Source organism: Buceros rhinoceros, unplaced genomic scaffold (assembly GCF_000710305.1).
Source record: "Buceros rhinoceros silvestris isolate BGI_N320 unplaced genomic scaffold, ASM71030v1 scaffold20148, whole genome shotgun sequence".
In the NCBI taxonomy this organism is placed as follows: domain Eukaryota; kingdom Metazoa; phylum Chordata; class Aves; order Bucerotiformes; family Bucerotidae; genus Buceros; species Buceros rhinoceros.
Genome location: NW_010425388.1, coordinates 2180 through 17113, shown reverse-complemented (window position 1 = coordinate 17113; position 14934 = coordinate 2180). Strand labels below are relative to the sequence as shown.

General features: G+C 38.1%; 1 protein-coding gene across 1 annotated transcript in view; it reads right to left on the bottom strand.

Annotated features, from left to right (window-relative positions):
- The window catches only part of DOPEY2 (dopey family member 2), a 44632-nt gene extending 29984 nt beyond the window's left edge, over positions 1 to 14648 (bottom strand). The window contains exons 1-6 of the mRNA XM_010141140.1: positions 14511 to 14648; positions 5095 to 5276; positions 4816 to 4986; positions 2193 to 2382; positions 1281 to 1379; positions 454 to 577 (exon numbers count right to left, since the gene is read on the bottom strand). Of these exons, the coding sequence (XP_010139442.1) occupies positions 454 to 577; positions 1281 to 1379; positions 2193 to 2382; positions 4816 to 4986; positions 5095 to 5276; positions 14511 to 14648 (904 nt within the window). The remainder of the gene's footprint in view (positions 1 to 453; positions 578 to 1280; positions 1380 to 2192; positions 2383 to 4815; positions 4987 to 5094; positions 5277 to 14510) is intronic.
- Between the last annotated feature and the right edge of the window lie 286 nt (positions 14649 to 14934).

Genomic DNA, 14934 nt, shown 5'->3' with positions numbered 1-14934 from the left:
TCTTTCCCTGTCACTTTTAACTCCCTCTTACAGTGTTAAGAGGAGGCAGATGGAGAGAAGCTATAGCTCTCTTATAACCCCTCCTTGACAATTAAGCCCACATGGGAATTGATAGACTATTCCTTCCAGAAGAGCAAGGCTAAAATAGTGCCCCATGCCTTTCAGTCCAGTGAACCACTTCAGAATGAACTGTGGATGGGACCAGAAATAACTCATCAGATACTCTGTGATTCAGGACAGTGAAATTAATTCACCTCTGAAGGGAAGACCTGTGCCAAATGAATGCTTAATTTTATGAAACAGGTACTTAATGAATGGCAGCTAAGCACCACTTTATACTATCATCGTCCATTAACTGCTGAAAAAGCACATTACATTTTTAAGTACTGATTTTTATTTTTTTTTCCTCTTAGGTATTCAGAATATTGAATATCACTGTAAGTTGTACAGTACCTAGCAACCATGCGTATAACCTTCTATTGAGCGACATGTCTCTCCTCAACAATGTCTGTGTAGCTGCTGACAGAATATGGACTAAATCAGTCCTGCGCAATAGAATCGTGCTCTCATTGCAGTCCTAGGATAAAAAACAAAGGTACTTTAGCTGGTTTTGAACACTGAAATGAGTGAGGTTGGTAATGAGAGGGGGTTTTTAACTGTTAATATTAATGTTTTGAAAAAAAGGCAACAAACTATCAACAAATTACTTTGTATACTAAAAATCTCAAGAAAGCTAATTGTGATCATATTCATATTTAAGGTACAGATCTATAGTTAAGCTAAAAAATACTATAGACTTCATTATGTTATGCCTTAAGACTTAAAATTCCTTGCTACTTTTAAAATACTGACTATACTACTAGGGAAGCTAGGAAATTATGGGGAACAGCTCTTGTTCCAAGCAATGTTTTATTTCCTTATCTTTAACAGAAGTATCTTAGTTTAGTGGAGATAATTCCAAATACTGAAATCCTACTTGAAAAAGGAGCTTGATATTTTTTCTATATGTGGTTTCTCAGGCCTGAATATTTCAAGCACATTCCAAATATCAGGCAATATTCACTGAGAAAGCACATCTTCATTTGAAGCTACAAGGAGTCTGAGGAGAAGCAGAGTCTCCTCTTATTAAAATCGATGGGGAAGCAAGAAACTGCAAAATCTGTTCATTGATTCTGAAGGTACAAAATTTAGACATTTGGCAATAACAGAGGTAGGAGCTGGATCGGCTTCACCTTCCTGCACAAAGTGCACATGCAACAACACCAAAAGAGTCCTCTTACCAAAGCTGTATAAAATGGGAAGAAGAAAAGAATCACTTCTAGAGTGTTTCTTTGCACAAGGACATTTGAATCCAATACTGATACACACAAAGACTTTATCTGTAAAAGAAAGCACAATAGTGTTTTACTTTATGATAACGTTTAAACTCGAATCACAGTTAATAATCACATGAAGGAAAGAAAGCAAACTTGGTTATAAGTGAACTGTAAATCAGCCATTTAACACCTGCTTCCACAATGAGTCAAAAAAAAGAAGTTTTGTGGAGTAATTAAAAGAATCGTTAATACTTACGAAATACTTGGTTTTGTAACAAAACAGAATGTTGCAGTGTGACATCCCCAGCTATCAGACAGAATGAGAAGCCTCATAAAATGCAGGTATTACTCTAACTAGTATTCCAGTTATTCCATTACTCAAGTTTAACATAAATTACTACCTACTGAAGATTTCCATTTTACTGAAAAAATAAAAATACGGTAGATTTTGGACTGCAAGCACTTTGAGAAATCCACATTGAACACTGTATATACTGCATTATAGAAAAGCCAGTCTTCAACCTTAAGTGCAAATTCAGAACAAGTAGAGAAAAGATTTCAGGTTTATCTTCCGATTTGAACCAGAGTCAGCCTTTTAAGGCTGTATGCAGTACCAATTACCAGAAACTGCAGAAGCCTCAGACTTGCCTTCTGCAGGCTAACCAAAACTGGTATGGGAGATTCTCTGCTGTATTTCAGGTAAGATGTTCCCATGAATTTACCCTATTAAGCGCTTCCATCAGCCTTCCTTTCTTTCTCTCTCTCCAAACTATTTTTAAGGGCATGTCATTCTAATTGAATACATAGAAGGCACAATCTGCTCATATGCAGGTATTACAGTGGATAAGACTGTTACAAGGAGCATAATCAACTTACTGTGAGCTTATAATCGGTGCCAAGCATGTACTTCTGCTGTTTTCCAGGCAGCTCTCTGTTGATATGGCTGACAACAAAAAGAGAGGCAGGCAACCTGATGGATGGGCTGACCAGGACACTGCCCCAGAGCGCTCCATAGAACGTTTCTTGGCCCATCAATAAGGAGAGCTTCACAAGCAGAGCATCTGTTCTGTACGGAAATATATTTGACGTGAGAAAACAGATTTGTTACTTTACTTTTGTTACTTACAATTTTATGCCATAAAAAGGCATTATACACAAAATTAGTATTGTAGTTGTCATTAGTTAATTTTTTCATCTTTGTATTATCTGTATTGTCGTTTTCACGTAAAGATGGCCAGTATCTGATGGTACAAAACCAATCAAAAACCACTCAATCCTTTGTCACTGTGCACACTGAAAGAAAGTTTCTGTGCATACTTTGAAAACTTTTCCAGTAATAATCTGCAAACATTAAGCTCTGGCCACATTACTGCAGTAGCTCCGATTGAAAAGTATTTATGGCAAGAGGCGTGCAATGCTGAATTGGAAATAGTGCTAGACTCTGAAAGCCAATTTTATCAGTCTGAGAACTGGAAGATATCCTACATATTTGTACTTACAAATCAATGGCCTCAATTTATAAGTCACTGAATGAAAAAACCCATGAGATAAAATGCCATGCTGTCAGTTATTGCACAGAGGGCTAGTACACTGAAATTAGTTTAAAGGCAATCACACTGGAAATCATATGACTGAAGGCACATTCTCTGCTTTGGCAACTCTGTCGGTACTCCAGTATTTTACTATAACGTAGGAATTAGAACCTCATGTGAGAAATGTAGAAGTGAAAAAAGAGGAAGAAGTCCAGCATAGAAAACGGGCACCCCACCCCTACCAATCTGATGTTCTTTTCCATTTCTCTATAAAGTAGCCCTCGACCCACTTTTTCTTTTCTGTTTTCTCTGTGTGTGTGTGCAGACAACTCACACGTATGTGTGTGTGTGTTTAAGAAGAAAATAGTTCTCTAGGGTGACGCATGGCCTGAGCTAGTACTTCTGCCACTTTCAGGAACAGCAGAGGATGTATTAGTGTTAGTCCTCAGCATTGACGATTCTGAAAATGTTCAGTGGAGAGTGTCTTAAGAAGCTGAATTAAAAATTAATCTAACTCATCTTCCAACAAGATATCTTGGTCTATCTTTCTTCCACCAGAATCATTACGATAAGTAACCTAAAGAAAGATCATCTTGTGTATTTTTTATATTTCATAAAATAACATTTAATTAATTTTAGCATAAACATTTCAAAGTGAAATATATGGTCTGCTCCTGTGATCCTGTTTGTTCAAGGTAAATAGGAAAGCAATGGCAATCAAGAATAGAGGAAAAAAGGTATAAAGCCAGAAGTCAGATCTTGGGAGTTGATCTGCAGTTCCCATTAACTCACTACTTCAAATTTAGTCACTTTCAGAACAACTTCAGTCTCCCTAAGAAGGCTTCAGATAGACAGAAGATTTAGATCCAAGGAATCCCCTTTCTCCCCCAAGTCCCCAGCAACTAGCACTGTAGGAAAGAGAAAACTATACACCATCACTTATAAGCCTGCCTGACAAAAAGCACCTGCTGAAATTTATGTTTCTGCAGAAGATGTATAAGAGGTATACACTTGATCATAGATCCGATTTCTGGAATTGGCAACTGAATCACCAAGTGGGAACACTCGCAATCTACTCTTAGTTGCTCCAGCAATTGGTATGAGCCTTTAATGTAATACTTGTTTTTAAAAAGAGGCATTAGATGTAAAAATATTTTGCTTATCAACTGTAATCTATGCAGCCTAGAATATATAACCTTTTTTTTTTTTTAATAAACTGTACACAAAGCTATTTAAAATTCAGAATGGTCAGAGAGAACAGCCAACACGTCCCAGCTGGTAATATGGAAGGAAGTGCATTACCAATGGAATGTTTAGTGACTCTTTAAGCAATGAAACATTTGGGTGAAACCTAGGGCGGCCGAGTTCTTATATGATTTTACAATATAGTTCTGGTTACCCAAGTAAAACCACCAGGCAAAGGGATGTTGACTTGCTTTTCTTCATGTACTTCCTGATCCTGACTTTGCTGTGCTGAATGTCATCATCATTACTGCCAGGGGCACCCAAAAGAAAGATTATTTTTCCCACCATAGATTTTATAAGAGCTGCCTCTTGCTTGTGTTTTCAGAGCCTGAGGGTAAGTATCTGGTATTGAAAGACTGGAAAGAATTCAGCTGCTCTCTCATGTTACAATATTTAAATAGAACTTATCGACAGAGCAGTGGTTTGGGGAGTCAGGTTAATTATTTAGGAGTTCAGAGGAGCTTTAAGAAATAGATTTTATTTCTTTCTCTCCGCACATCTATTTTAACTCTCTTCTTCTCTCCTCTTCTCCTCCCGCAATGCGAATAGAAGGGGAAAGTGTTTTTCTACTATTTGTTGCATCTTTCAGGGACTCACTGTTTTTTCCACCCTTAGAAGCTCTTTTATCAAGCCTTCTATATAGAAAGCTTCCAGAAATTTCTTAAGAATTCCCTAGGAAAGCAAAATACTGTATATAGCTTTTAAATTATAGTAGTTCTCACCTGTCATAAATCTCTGATCCTTCTTCCAATCCAGGCAGCAGTCCAATTATGAAGGCTTGAAGACCTGGCAGGAGGGACTTTTGGAGAGGAAGAAAGTATTTCTCATACAAGCCAAGGAGAACAGGCCTCACTGACATTGCTGCATTTGCCAGCAGAGGAAACAAACCACAGCTTTTTTAAAAATAAAAAAAAAGGAAAAAAGAAAAAAAAAGGTAAGTAAAAAAATTTATTTAATTAAAATAGACCATGAAATGCATACGCCTTTAAAAGAAAGTTTACCTGTACAAGAATAAATCCTTGGCAAGCCATTTTGTCCCAATAATTTTAAAGATTATTTCATAGGTTTCTAGTGCCTTTAAATGCACTCCACTAGGTAGTGCTGGATGCAAACACTGAGATAATCTTTTACTGATGATCAGCCGTCTTGGCAATAGAGAATACTTCAGGTTACTCTGAAGAGCCTGTGAAAGAAAAGAAATGGGAATAAAGAGCTACAATGTAAAAGATGATGTATATGATGACTACCTGTCAAAAGTTTCCTACTAGCACGCTGAGAACTAAATGCATTCAAGAGCTTTCTCTTGTAAATGCATTTTCTAACCCTGAAACGGCAGAATTCTGCAACTGAGTTTTCATGTGGAGTCAGTCACGAACAACCTAGAAAAGTCTGGTCTTACTGTGCTTAGAGGCTGGAAATAGAAGTTAAAGGACAGAAGAGGGACAGGGTACTCTTATCCCATCTCCAGCAGAACTAGGGAAGTGACAAGAAGAGCACCATCAGCTTTTAAGGACAGGGAATAAAGTAAGAATTAAATAACTATCTTTCCTTGAAAAATTTCATTTCGGGTATAGCTGAAATACAAACAAAAAACCTTCCAACCAAAGTAAGCATGATTAAATGCGACAGTAACTTCTTAGAAGTTATTGCTAATTCTATATGGCTACACTCACTAAGCTGTATTAACTTTACCTACTGTAGTGCCATATAAGTAAAAGATCTTCAGGACCAGAAATAGCTAACTAAATATTGCAGGCAAGCCAGCTCTCTCGAAAAAACAACTGTAGCACACCTTTCTTTGGAAAGATTACTCTCTTCCTTGAAACACGCATGCATTTCAGCAGGCTAATTAAGTACGTCTCTTCAATTCAGACAATTAAAACCAGAAGTTGCAAGTAAATGGCACTTTAGCCTTTGATCACTGTCTGCTAAGGCGAACTGATGTTTCACTGCAGATTGACCTTTGGGATGTTTTCAGGATTAGGCAATTCTTCACTATCCCAAAGGTTAAGTCATGGTCTTATCCTACCTAATTATTTTAAACTTGAGGTTCTTCTATCCTTCCTGAAAAAGGGTTTTGAAAAAGCAACAGACAAGTGAACTGACCTTTCCTTGATCATTTCCAAGAAAAAAACCAGAACAATTCAGCAATGATCACAGCATTCCCTGGAATGCTGAATACTCTCATCAGCAGTAAGAGGAAGAAATAAAATCCATCATCTTTCAAAGGTGTGTGCAACTTACTGTTTAAGACTGCAGCTGGTGGGCATGAGAAGCTAGGATCTGTGAGACTACTGTTGCATTATTTCTCCCATTTGCTGCCCTGCCTAAACTGAGATCAGCTGTTAGTAAAAAGCTTCTCATAAATAAAATTTACTCAGGAAGAAAAAGGCTGGGAGCTAGTAACAACAGTCAATAAAAAGGTCCCACCATTCTTAAATACACACAGTACAGATGCCATTTAGAGCCAATGAATTTCCTTCCTCCCCTCTCCCACTGTAAGCACGAGAGCTGCACTTTAATAGGGACGGAAAACTACAATCCAAGAACACAGCTGTATTTCACCTACAAAACTAAACCAGGTTATATTTGTAGAGTTATCTTTTATGTGTTTTAAATTTGAGACATTTACTCATTTATTACCTGAGTGATATTGTTTCAATATTAAAGATTAAAATCCTTAATACATGTGATAACTTCGAAGACTGCATGTAAGCTGGACTTTGAAACATTCTATTTATATTGGTTGGTGTGTATTTGCCCACACCCTCTGTATATATAAAAGAAGGAAATTACCAAAAAAAAAGTGCCAGTGGTAAATATTTTCCCCCTCAATCCTAAGACTGAACAAATACCATCAATATTCTATCAGTTACAATTTAAATATCAGCCAGTTAGAAAATAATAAACACTCACTGTTTATTACGCAGAGATTCTGATCCATTACAGAACTCAAGCCATCTCATAAAAAAAAAGTCTTGTTTGGCTTATTTAATTGCCTAAGGATGTAGTGTAAATCTCCACCACCAAATAAGAACTTCTCCTTTCCCAAACATCAGGGATAGCTAAGCAAAACATTTAGTCAGAAGAGGAAAAAATATTCCAGGGCTCTTAGGAATTAAATAGTGGATATTCAGGAATAACTCAGTGTTAAGTATTTCTCCTGGGTAACTCTGAAACCTTCATGTGTCCAAATCCCAGCAGGTGAGACTAACTTAGAACAAGATTACATCATGCACATGTGCCAACTATACTGCTTCACCTGAAGAATCAGAAGACATCTCTGTACAGGAAGCCAGATTTGAAGACATTTATTATGATGCTCACACATAAACTGAGGAGAGTTTCTGCCCATCATATTAGAATGATTCAGAGATGAAATTCACTTCTCAAAGGCATGTAGTCTTCTTTTCTGACTTGGGTGGAAGAAATATGCTGTCGGACACAAGCTTCAGTTCTTATCAAGGGCAGGTGTTTCTGGTTAACAGTTGTCTCTTATAGCAGATGCAAAGGATTTTAAACCACACTGCAACATGTTAGAAGACTGTGGTTGCACCAAGAGCCATTCCAGCAGAGAGGTGGGCTGGCTGCTACTTTGCTGAAAGGTTCAGGTTCTTAACAGCGTTCCCAGAATTGCAAGACTCAAAGAATTTGAAAAGGGTTGAAAGACATTAATTAGTGAACAGATCGAAAACTGTTCATTGAAATAAGAGTGACATGATAACATACATATTTCCAAATGCTAATTAGTCTCTGTGAGCTGACAGGCAAAGTTAAGAAGCTTGATTTTTAAATATCCTGAGCTCCCACAACTGAAAGAAGAATGAGTTGTTTGTGAGATCTGCTGAAATGCCATTATAATTTCAGCTGTTACAGGTGGTTAAATGTTGTGGTAGCAAGCTACCACTGTATGCAGATGAAGATCCCATCCCAAACCATTGCTTCCACACTGAGAATCCAACAACAGGCAAACAACTCTGCTCACAGGTTTTAACATCTATTATTCAACCATCCTTTTCATTCTTGTGAGCTTAATTTGACAATTTCGCTTACATATGGGCTGCAGCCCAATCATGATCTACTTTCCCCCCTTGTCTCCAACTGATTTCCACGTGAGCAGTTATGGTGGCAGAAGTGTTAAATGTCACTGGAACCCCTAGAAAGAGTTGGCTTGAGAAGCCTGACGTGCCAGCAAGCACTCCATGCTTAATATATCATTCCAGGGTTTGTTTTTCACAGATCAGTGAGAAATCAACAATCCCAGAAACCCAAGAAGTATTTGACCTACAACTGGCTTTTAAAATAAAGACTTTTATCAGTAAGTCATGAAAAAATGAGCCAAAGTAATGACTTGTGTCCATGCTCATGTCCAGTTTTCAGCTTCTTACAGATTCTTTTTCTTTACGACTGACTAGAGAATACATTATACACACTAAACATTTTCTAAAGAATAAGCATAACTCAGAGTTTCTTTGAATGTGGTCTGTAAATGGTAGAAAGAGAACACTATCCTTTGCAGCAGTGTGTACATGTGCCTTAAAACAAAACAAACACAGACCCACGCAGAGGAATATTCACATTTCCACAGTTACTGGTTGAAGTCATTCTGCACTGCTTTATAACACCACTAGAGACCAGTTAGATCAATTTGCCTAGGATAAAAACCCCAAGTCAACCAAGTAAATATTTTTATTTACATAACTAGAAAATGCAGCATGTACATCAATTTGTAAGATTAGATTTAACTAGGAGATACTGTAACTCTTGTTTTAGACCACAGTGGTTTGGAAGAGAGGGGGAGAGCCCGTGATTCCATTTTGTGCTGATTCATTTTCCAAGTAAGTACAAAAATTATAAACAGAGCTCCAGCTTCTATAAAAACAGCAGCATGAAGTTCAAAGATGGTTGTGAGGGAATTGTAAACTAGGAGATGGAGTGATATTAAAAAAGGGGTGAAAAAACGTCTTGCACATTGCATTTGTACATTGGGTGTGGTTAAGTTCCATAAAGCAATCAAGAGGCAAAGCTTCCCTTTTTCTCAAAGATAAAAGGCTTGCCTTCAATGGAAGGCAAGTGGTGCTTGTGTTTGTGATTCGGCCAACAGTTGTCATAAAGCCGTTGCAGTCAGGCTTTTCATACGAAGCACCTGGTGTGATTAATGGCCACACTCATTACATCCATATTTCAGAAGAATCCTTCTCTTGTCTTCCCTCAAGAACAGACATATTGTAACATCAAGTGTCACTACTGAAACAAACAAACAAACAATAGCTGTGCAGCCGCAATGATTTTTGTGCTCTTTTCCCTTCCTCTCCAAAAAGATCAAGCGTTTGGTTGAGATCATGTTAAAATTCAAGTTTCTGAAGCAAGAAAAGCTTACAGAAACAAAAAGTAACATACTTATTTTCTACTGAAAGCTAAATTTAAAGGAAAAAATTGCAGACTAAAGACTAAAAATTAGTATTATAAAAACTTACAATCTGTGCATTTACACACTTGTATTATATCCAAGGATAAAAAGCAGTTTGAAAGTCTTTTAGAGCAAATGCTGCTGTCATTACTGAGCAAGTCGACAATGCTGTAAGCACAAAGTAAATTCCTATAGAACAATTAGTTTCTTAATGGTTATAATGTTTTGCTTTCGTGGTGAATAATAACTATAAATTAGCATCTTGCTCAGAAAAGGGACATTGGCCTGTCAGCCTGCCTCACTGGCAACAGTCACTAGTAAACCTTCTGCGAAAGGGCCGTACCATGGATACCCAAATACTATTGAAAAATTCTTGATGGAGGTATTTCTATCAATACGCATGAAAAAATCCTGTCCATTATTCTTATCAAATAGATGCAGGTTGGGTTTGTTTGTTTTGGTTTTGTTGGTGTTTTTTTTGTAGGTTGGTTTGGTTTTTTTGTTGTTGTTTTTCAACATATATGGATAAAATGAACAAACAGGGGAGTTTAAATATTCACTTGTCAAAAATTCAATGAGATTTTGTGCTCTTCTATGAATCAGTAAATTTCAGAGACTTTTTTGAAAATCTTCCATGGTTTCCTCACAAAAACAGGCTGTGGAATCCCATATTTACTACTGCTCAGTTTTTCATTTTGCAAACTATGTTACTGATCTACTGTTTGCCTACACATAGAGTTAAAATTTCTAGAAAATGTATGCCTATAATATGGATTAAAACCCTAATGCGAACTATGCACTTGGGTTTTCCTAACTTCATAATATTTTTAGCCTCTTGATTGCCTGAAGTTCCCCCTACATTAATACTTCTATTTTATATAATACACCTATCTGTTTATACTCCGAATAGACAGCGACAAGCATTTTGGATATGAAAACGATGTTAAAAACACCTCACTGATAACCCCACATGTGCTGACCCATCACCTATTTCTAGGTTTAAAAAGACAACACCCCTCCACTCCCAGAATTTTTTTCTATCAAAGCACTGAAGTGATTTCACAGAGTTGTGTCCTGTTAAAACACTGGAGTAAGCTGTCAAAGTCTGCAACAGCACAACCACATTTTAGCAGTAATACAGTTGAAAAGGGTCACCGTATTCTGACGTAGCAATCTGTACTGAACATCTGAAATCCTTAGTCACAGAACTTGGTCACAGTGCTTTCCAAACAGTGAACATATGCAGACTTGCAAAACCAATAAAAATATGGTTCAAAGCTGTATCCATAAACAGTACCAAGAAGAGAATAATCCTATTTCTTGAGCATGAGCAGCCTAGGCTGAATTACTAAATGACCGGTTTATAGTAACTACAGCTTGACAGAAGCAGAGCAGAGAGATATTTGAGTGGAGTGTGAGGAAGTTTCAAGGCATATCTGAAGTCTTTCTTTAAAACATTGACATCCACACTTACTGCCTGTTTGCATCTGTCCATTTATAGTCTTAAGTATTAATAAACATTACTTTCTACTGCTTCTCCTTCACCATGTTGATGCATAACACCCACACCATACAAATTAAAACGCTCGAATCTTTCTCTTACAAACACAGGGTTTGCTTCAATCCTGCAAACTCTAGCTTTTGTTAGAAAATGCAGTTTCTCTCCATCCTTCGATTATGCTTACGCTTGGTACCTGCAGTTCTGTTCAGAGCACTGCAGGGGAGATTGACATTCCCTAAGCTTAGAAGCCTATGTCAACTAAAAAACACGGGAAAAACTGTAGTAACTTGCCTCAGGATGCCTGTAAAACCAGTGAGGAACACATGCAGTTCTAGGACAGCATTTATCTGACCTGCTTTAAGTGGAAAGAGATGAATCACAACAACAAAAAATAACCCTCCCTTATTCCTCTCCCTGCCTAAAAGTGATTCAAGGTGAAGTTGTCCACACTGAAGTCATCTGAAGTTAGATAAGGCTCATCTCCCTTGAGTGACAAAAAACCAATCTTTCTAGATCTGCAGACTGACCGACTTGGCTGGCTATTCAGATTAACATCAGCTGGTTTCTCTGTTGCTTCCCTGGTCCTACAAGTCACTGCGAAACATCGGTTAGAATCACAGAAGCAACAGAGAAACAGTGGAAATTACTTTCAGTTTAACCTCGGTAGCTAAGTAGTAACAGAAAGAAGTAGCAGACGTGTCTTCACCAGGAGTAATAGCAGCAAGAGCTCCAAGGTCACTTGTTTCAGCCATGGCCAAAGGGATCTGGATCAGCTCCTTCCATTCTTTTTCCCTCATTTTGAGTAGGAAGAGCCTGTGTGGCTTCCTCCAGACCTTGCATCAAACGGGTAATACCACTGAGCTTCTACAGAAATAAGAGTGCACGTGCGTGTGTTTGCTTGTGGGACCCCACAGTGCAAAGTATTGTTGAAGCCTGCCTGTGGGAGAAAAAGCCTCTGAAAGTATTACATCTCTATATGCCAGAACATACGCAAAGTCAACAATACAAAGATCTCCAAGAAACATATGCTTAAACCAGATCTTCCATGCTACTCTAGAAGCAAGAAAAGTACTTCTGAAACTCCTCAACCTACTCATCCTCTTTTGTCTCTCCCCTTCTCAGCATTTTTACATTTGCTCAGTAATAGACATCACTGCACACCAGTCACTGAATTACACCAGGTTCCTGAATGTGCAGTGTTTAAAAACATTTTTAATCATTGAGATACTGTTGATCTCCTCCCTCCTACCCATTCTCTCCCTGCTCATTCATTCACCCTCAGAACTGACTGCAGAAGAAATCATGCTCTTATGTTAGAAACACCTCCTCCTCCCCCCAACACTAACAGAACTCAACCACAATATTTATGTTAGGATGTAAGAGAACAAGTAAGCACAGGAGTTAAGAGAACAGCTATTGACATCCTATTTCACAATCTTCATTCTGATGGCACATTCCCCCGACATACTTCCAGATAAACAGACAGAAGCAGATGAATACTGGGGATGATTTGCTCTACCAATTCTTAAGCTCCTAAAACGATTAGTCCATAAAATACCAGAGCAGATGGACTGATATAACAGCTAAAAGCTTTTTGCTTGGTTTCTACTATGCTGCTACATGTTTTGACAATTCTGTGCCTGAACAGAGTTTCAAATAGGTGTCAATCAGCTCAGCGTGTTCATCTAGGTCAAGATAAAAGATCAAAGCCTACCTCTTGTCACAGGTAAAGAAATCTCTCACTCTAATTATTTCTTCTTTTCTCTTTTGAGAGAAGCATTCTGAAGGCCTCTAAACTCTCATTGACTCAACAGGAATCAGGATGAAACAATAAAGGCAGAAATGTCTAACTCCTATTGCCAGAGCAATATCCATCTTCTCTCCTCTGATGAGGAAAGAACATGGCCGCCCTTAAAAAATGTTGTCCCAATTTTCAAGAAGAATAAGAAGACAGACCTTGGTAATTACAGGCTTGTCAGTCTCACTTCAGCACCTGGTAAAATTATGGAGAAGGTTGTTCTGTGAGTTACAAGTTCATGAGGGGAAAGTTCTGCTTAACCAATTTAATTTCCTGTTATGATAAGGTCATCCTTCTAGATGACCAAGCGAAGCCAGTAGATGTGGAGTTTTTTTGGATTTTTGCAAAGCTTTTGATATTGTCTCTCACAGTATCCTTCTGGATAATCTGTCCAGCACACAGCTAGACATGTCCATAATACACTGGCTGAGCAATTGGCTGATGCGCTGGGGTCAAAGGGTTATAGTAAATGGGTTTACATCAGGCTGGGGTTACATCAGATTATTAGTGTGTCCAGAGGGTGACCGATATGGTGAAAGACCTTAAGGACAAGACTTACAAGGGAGTGGTTGAGGTCATTTGGTTTGTACAGCTTGGAGAAGAGGAGGCTGAAGGGTACCCTCATCACAGTCTACAGCTTCCTCAAGGGAGGCAGCACAGGGGGAAGTGCTGATCTCTCTCTGGTGACCAGCGACAGGACACGAGGAAATGGAATGAAGCTGTGTCAGGGGAAGTTCAAAACTGGCCATTAGGAAAAGGTTCTTCACTGAGAGGGTGGTCTGTCTCTGCAACAGGCTCTCTAGGGAAGTGGTCACAGCACCAAACCTCTCAAGAGTTCAGTGAGCAACTGGATGATGCTTTTAGTCATATGGTTTAGTTTTAGGTAGTCCTGTGAGGACCAGCGAGTTGGACTTTCTGAGTCTTACGGGTCTCTTCCAACTTGAGATATTCTATGATTCTGTAATTCTACGGATCCTCCTCCCCTTTGAAAATTCTGTATAATTTAGCATCAATAGCAAAGGCATGTGAGGCATCTATCAGCTAAAAACATGTTTCCTTATGAATTCTGCAGAAGTTGCTTCCTCCCACACCTATTTCCTTAAGGACTGTAACTACTCTTGCCCCATGTACATTCAGAAAGAGCTTTATGTTAAGAGACCAAATGGGACACAAACAACATACACCTTGTTTCTTGGGCAGGAGGAGAGGACACACTTCCTCGGTAAGTAAAACTCTTTTTTCTTGCTTCCTGTATTCAGCTATATTTTCCATAGTCAAACAAAAGACATTACCAGCAGCAAATCAATTATTTCCCCAAATACAAGGGAAGGGCACGATCAAGTAAATGTGATCTTTAAACACAAACTTTGACTCAGAATATATACCAAAACTTGTGACCTCCTGTTCTATATAAACACTTTTTTAGCTGCTCTGGAGATAGTAACCAGGATCCTGAGGGTTTCTTCAATGCAACTTAGCTGTAGAAAGAAAACAAATACTATTGGAAGGAAACATCTGTTGGTTTTACCAGAACTTCTCACTTTTATATAAAAGATCCTGACTTAGCTTCTTCCATTATCCTCCCTTTATGAACTAATATTTTTCCTGAGTGCTTTTTCAGTTTTGCTAAGCACTAGAAGTTACAGAAAAGTTAGAAACAATACAGCAAAAATAAACAAATGAAAATCTTGTTCCTGTGACACTGTACCTTATTGAGTTTGCCAAGGGAAGATATAAGATCCGCCCATTCACTTGATGATTCAAAGTTTCTCAAAGCTTTCTCAATTGCTGAAGAATAATTTCTGTATCTGTAATCACCAAGTAACTCCTGCTCTTCTGGATCCATCTTCAGCTCTCATAGCAAGGTGAAATTTCCTGGTCAACTAAAACATGCACACAGTTACAAAAAAATAACCTTCATTTAAGTTCTGGCAAATTTAAAGTCCTGAAAGATAACAATAAAAGAACGACTGATGGATCATAACAAACAGGTCATCTAACCAAGTTTCAACACAAAGTTAAAAATAACTTAACGGGCATGACTCCAACTGCCCACCGCCTGTTTTAGAGGTTTTGCAGTCACATTTTCCTGTTTATGAAACACGTTTTTCCTTCCATGCACGTGGATCTCC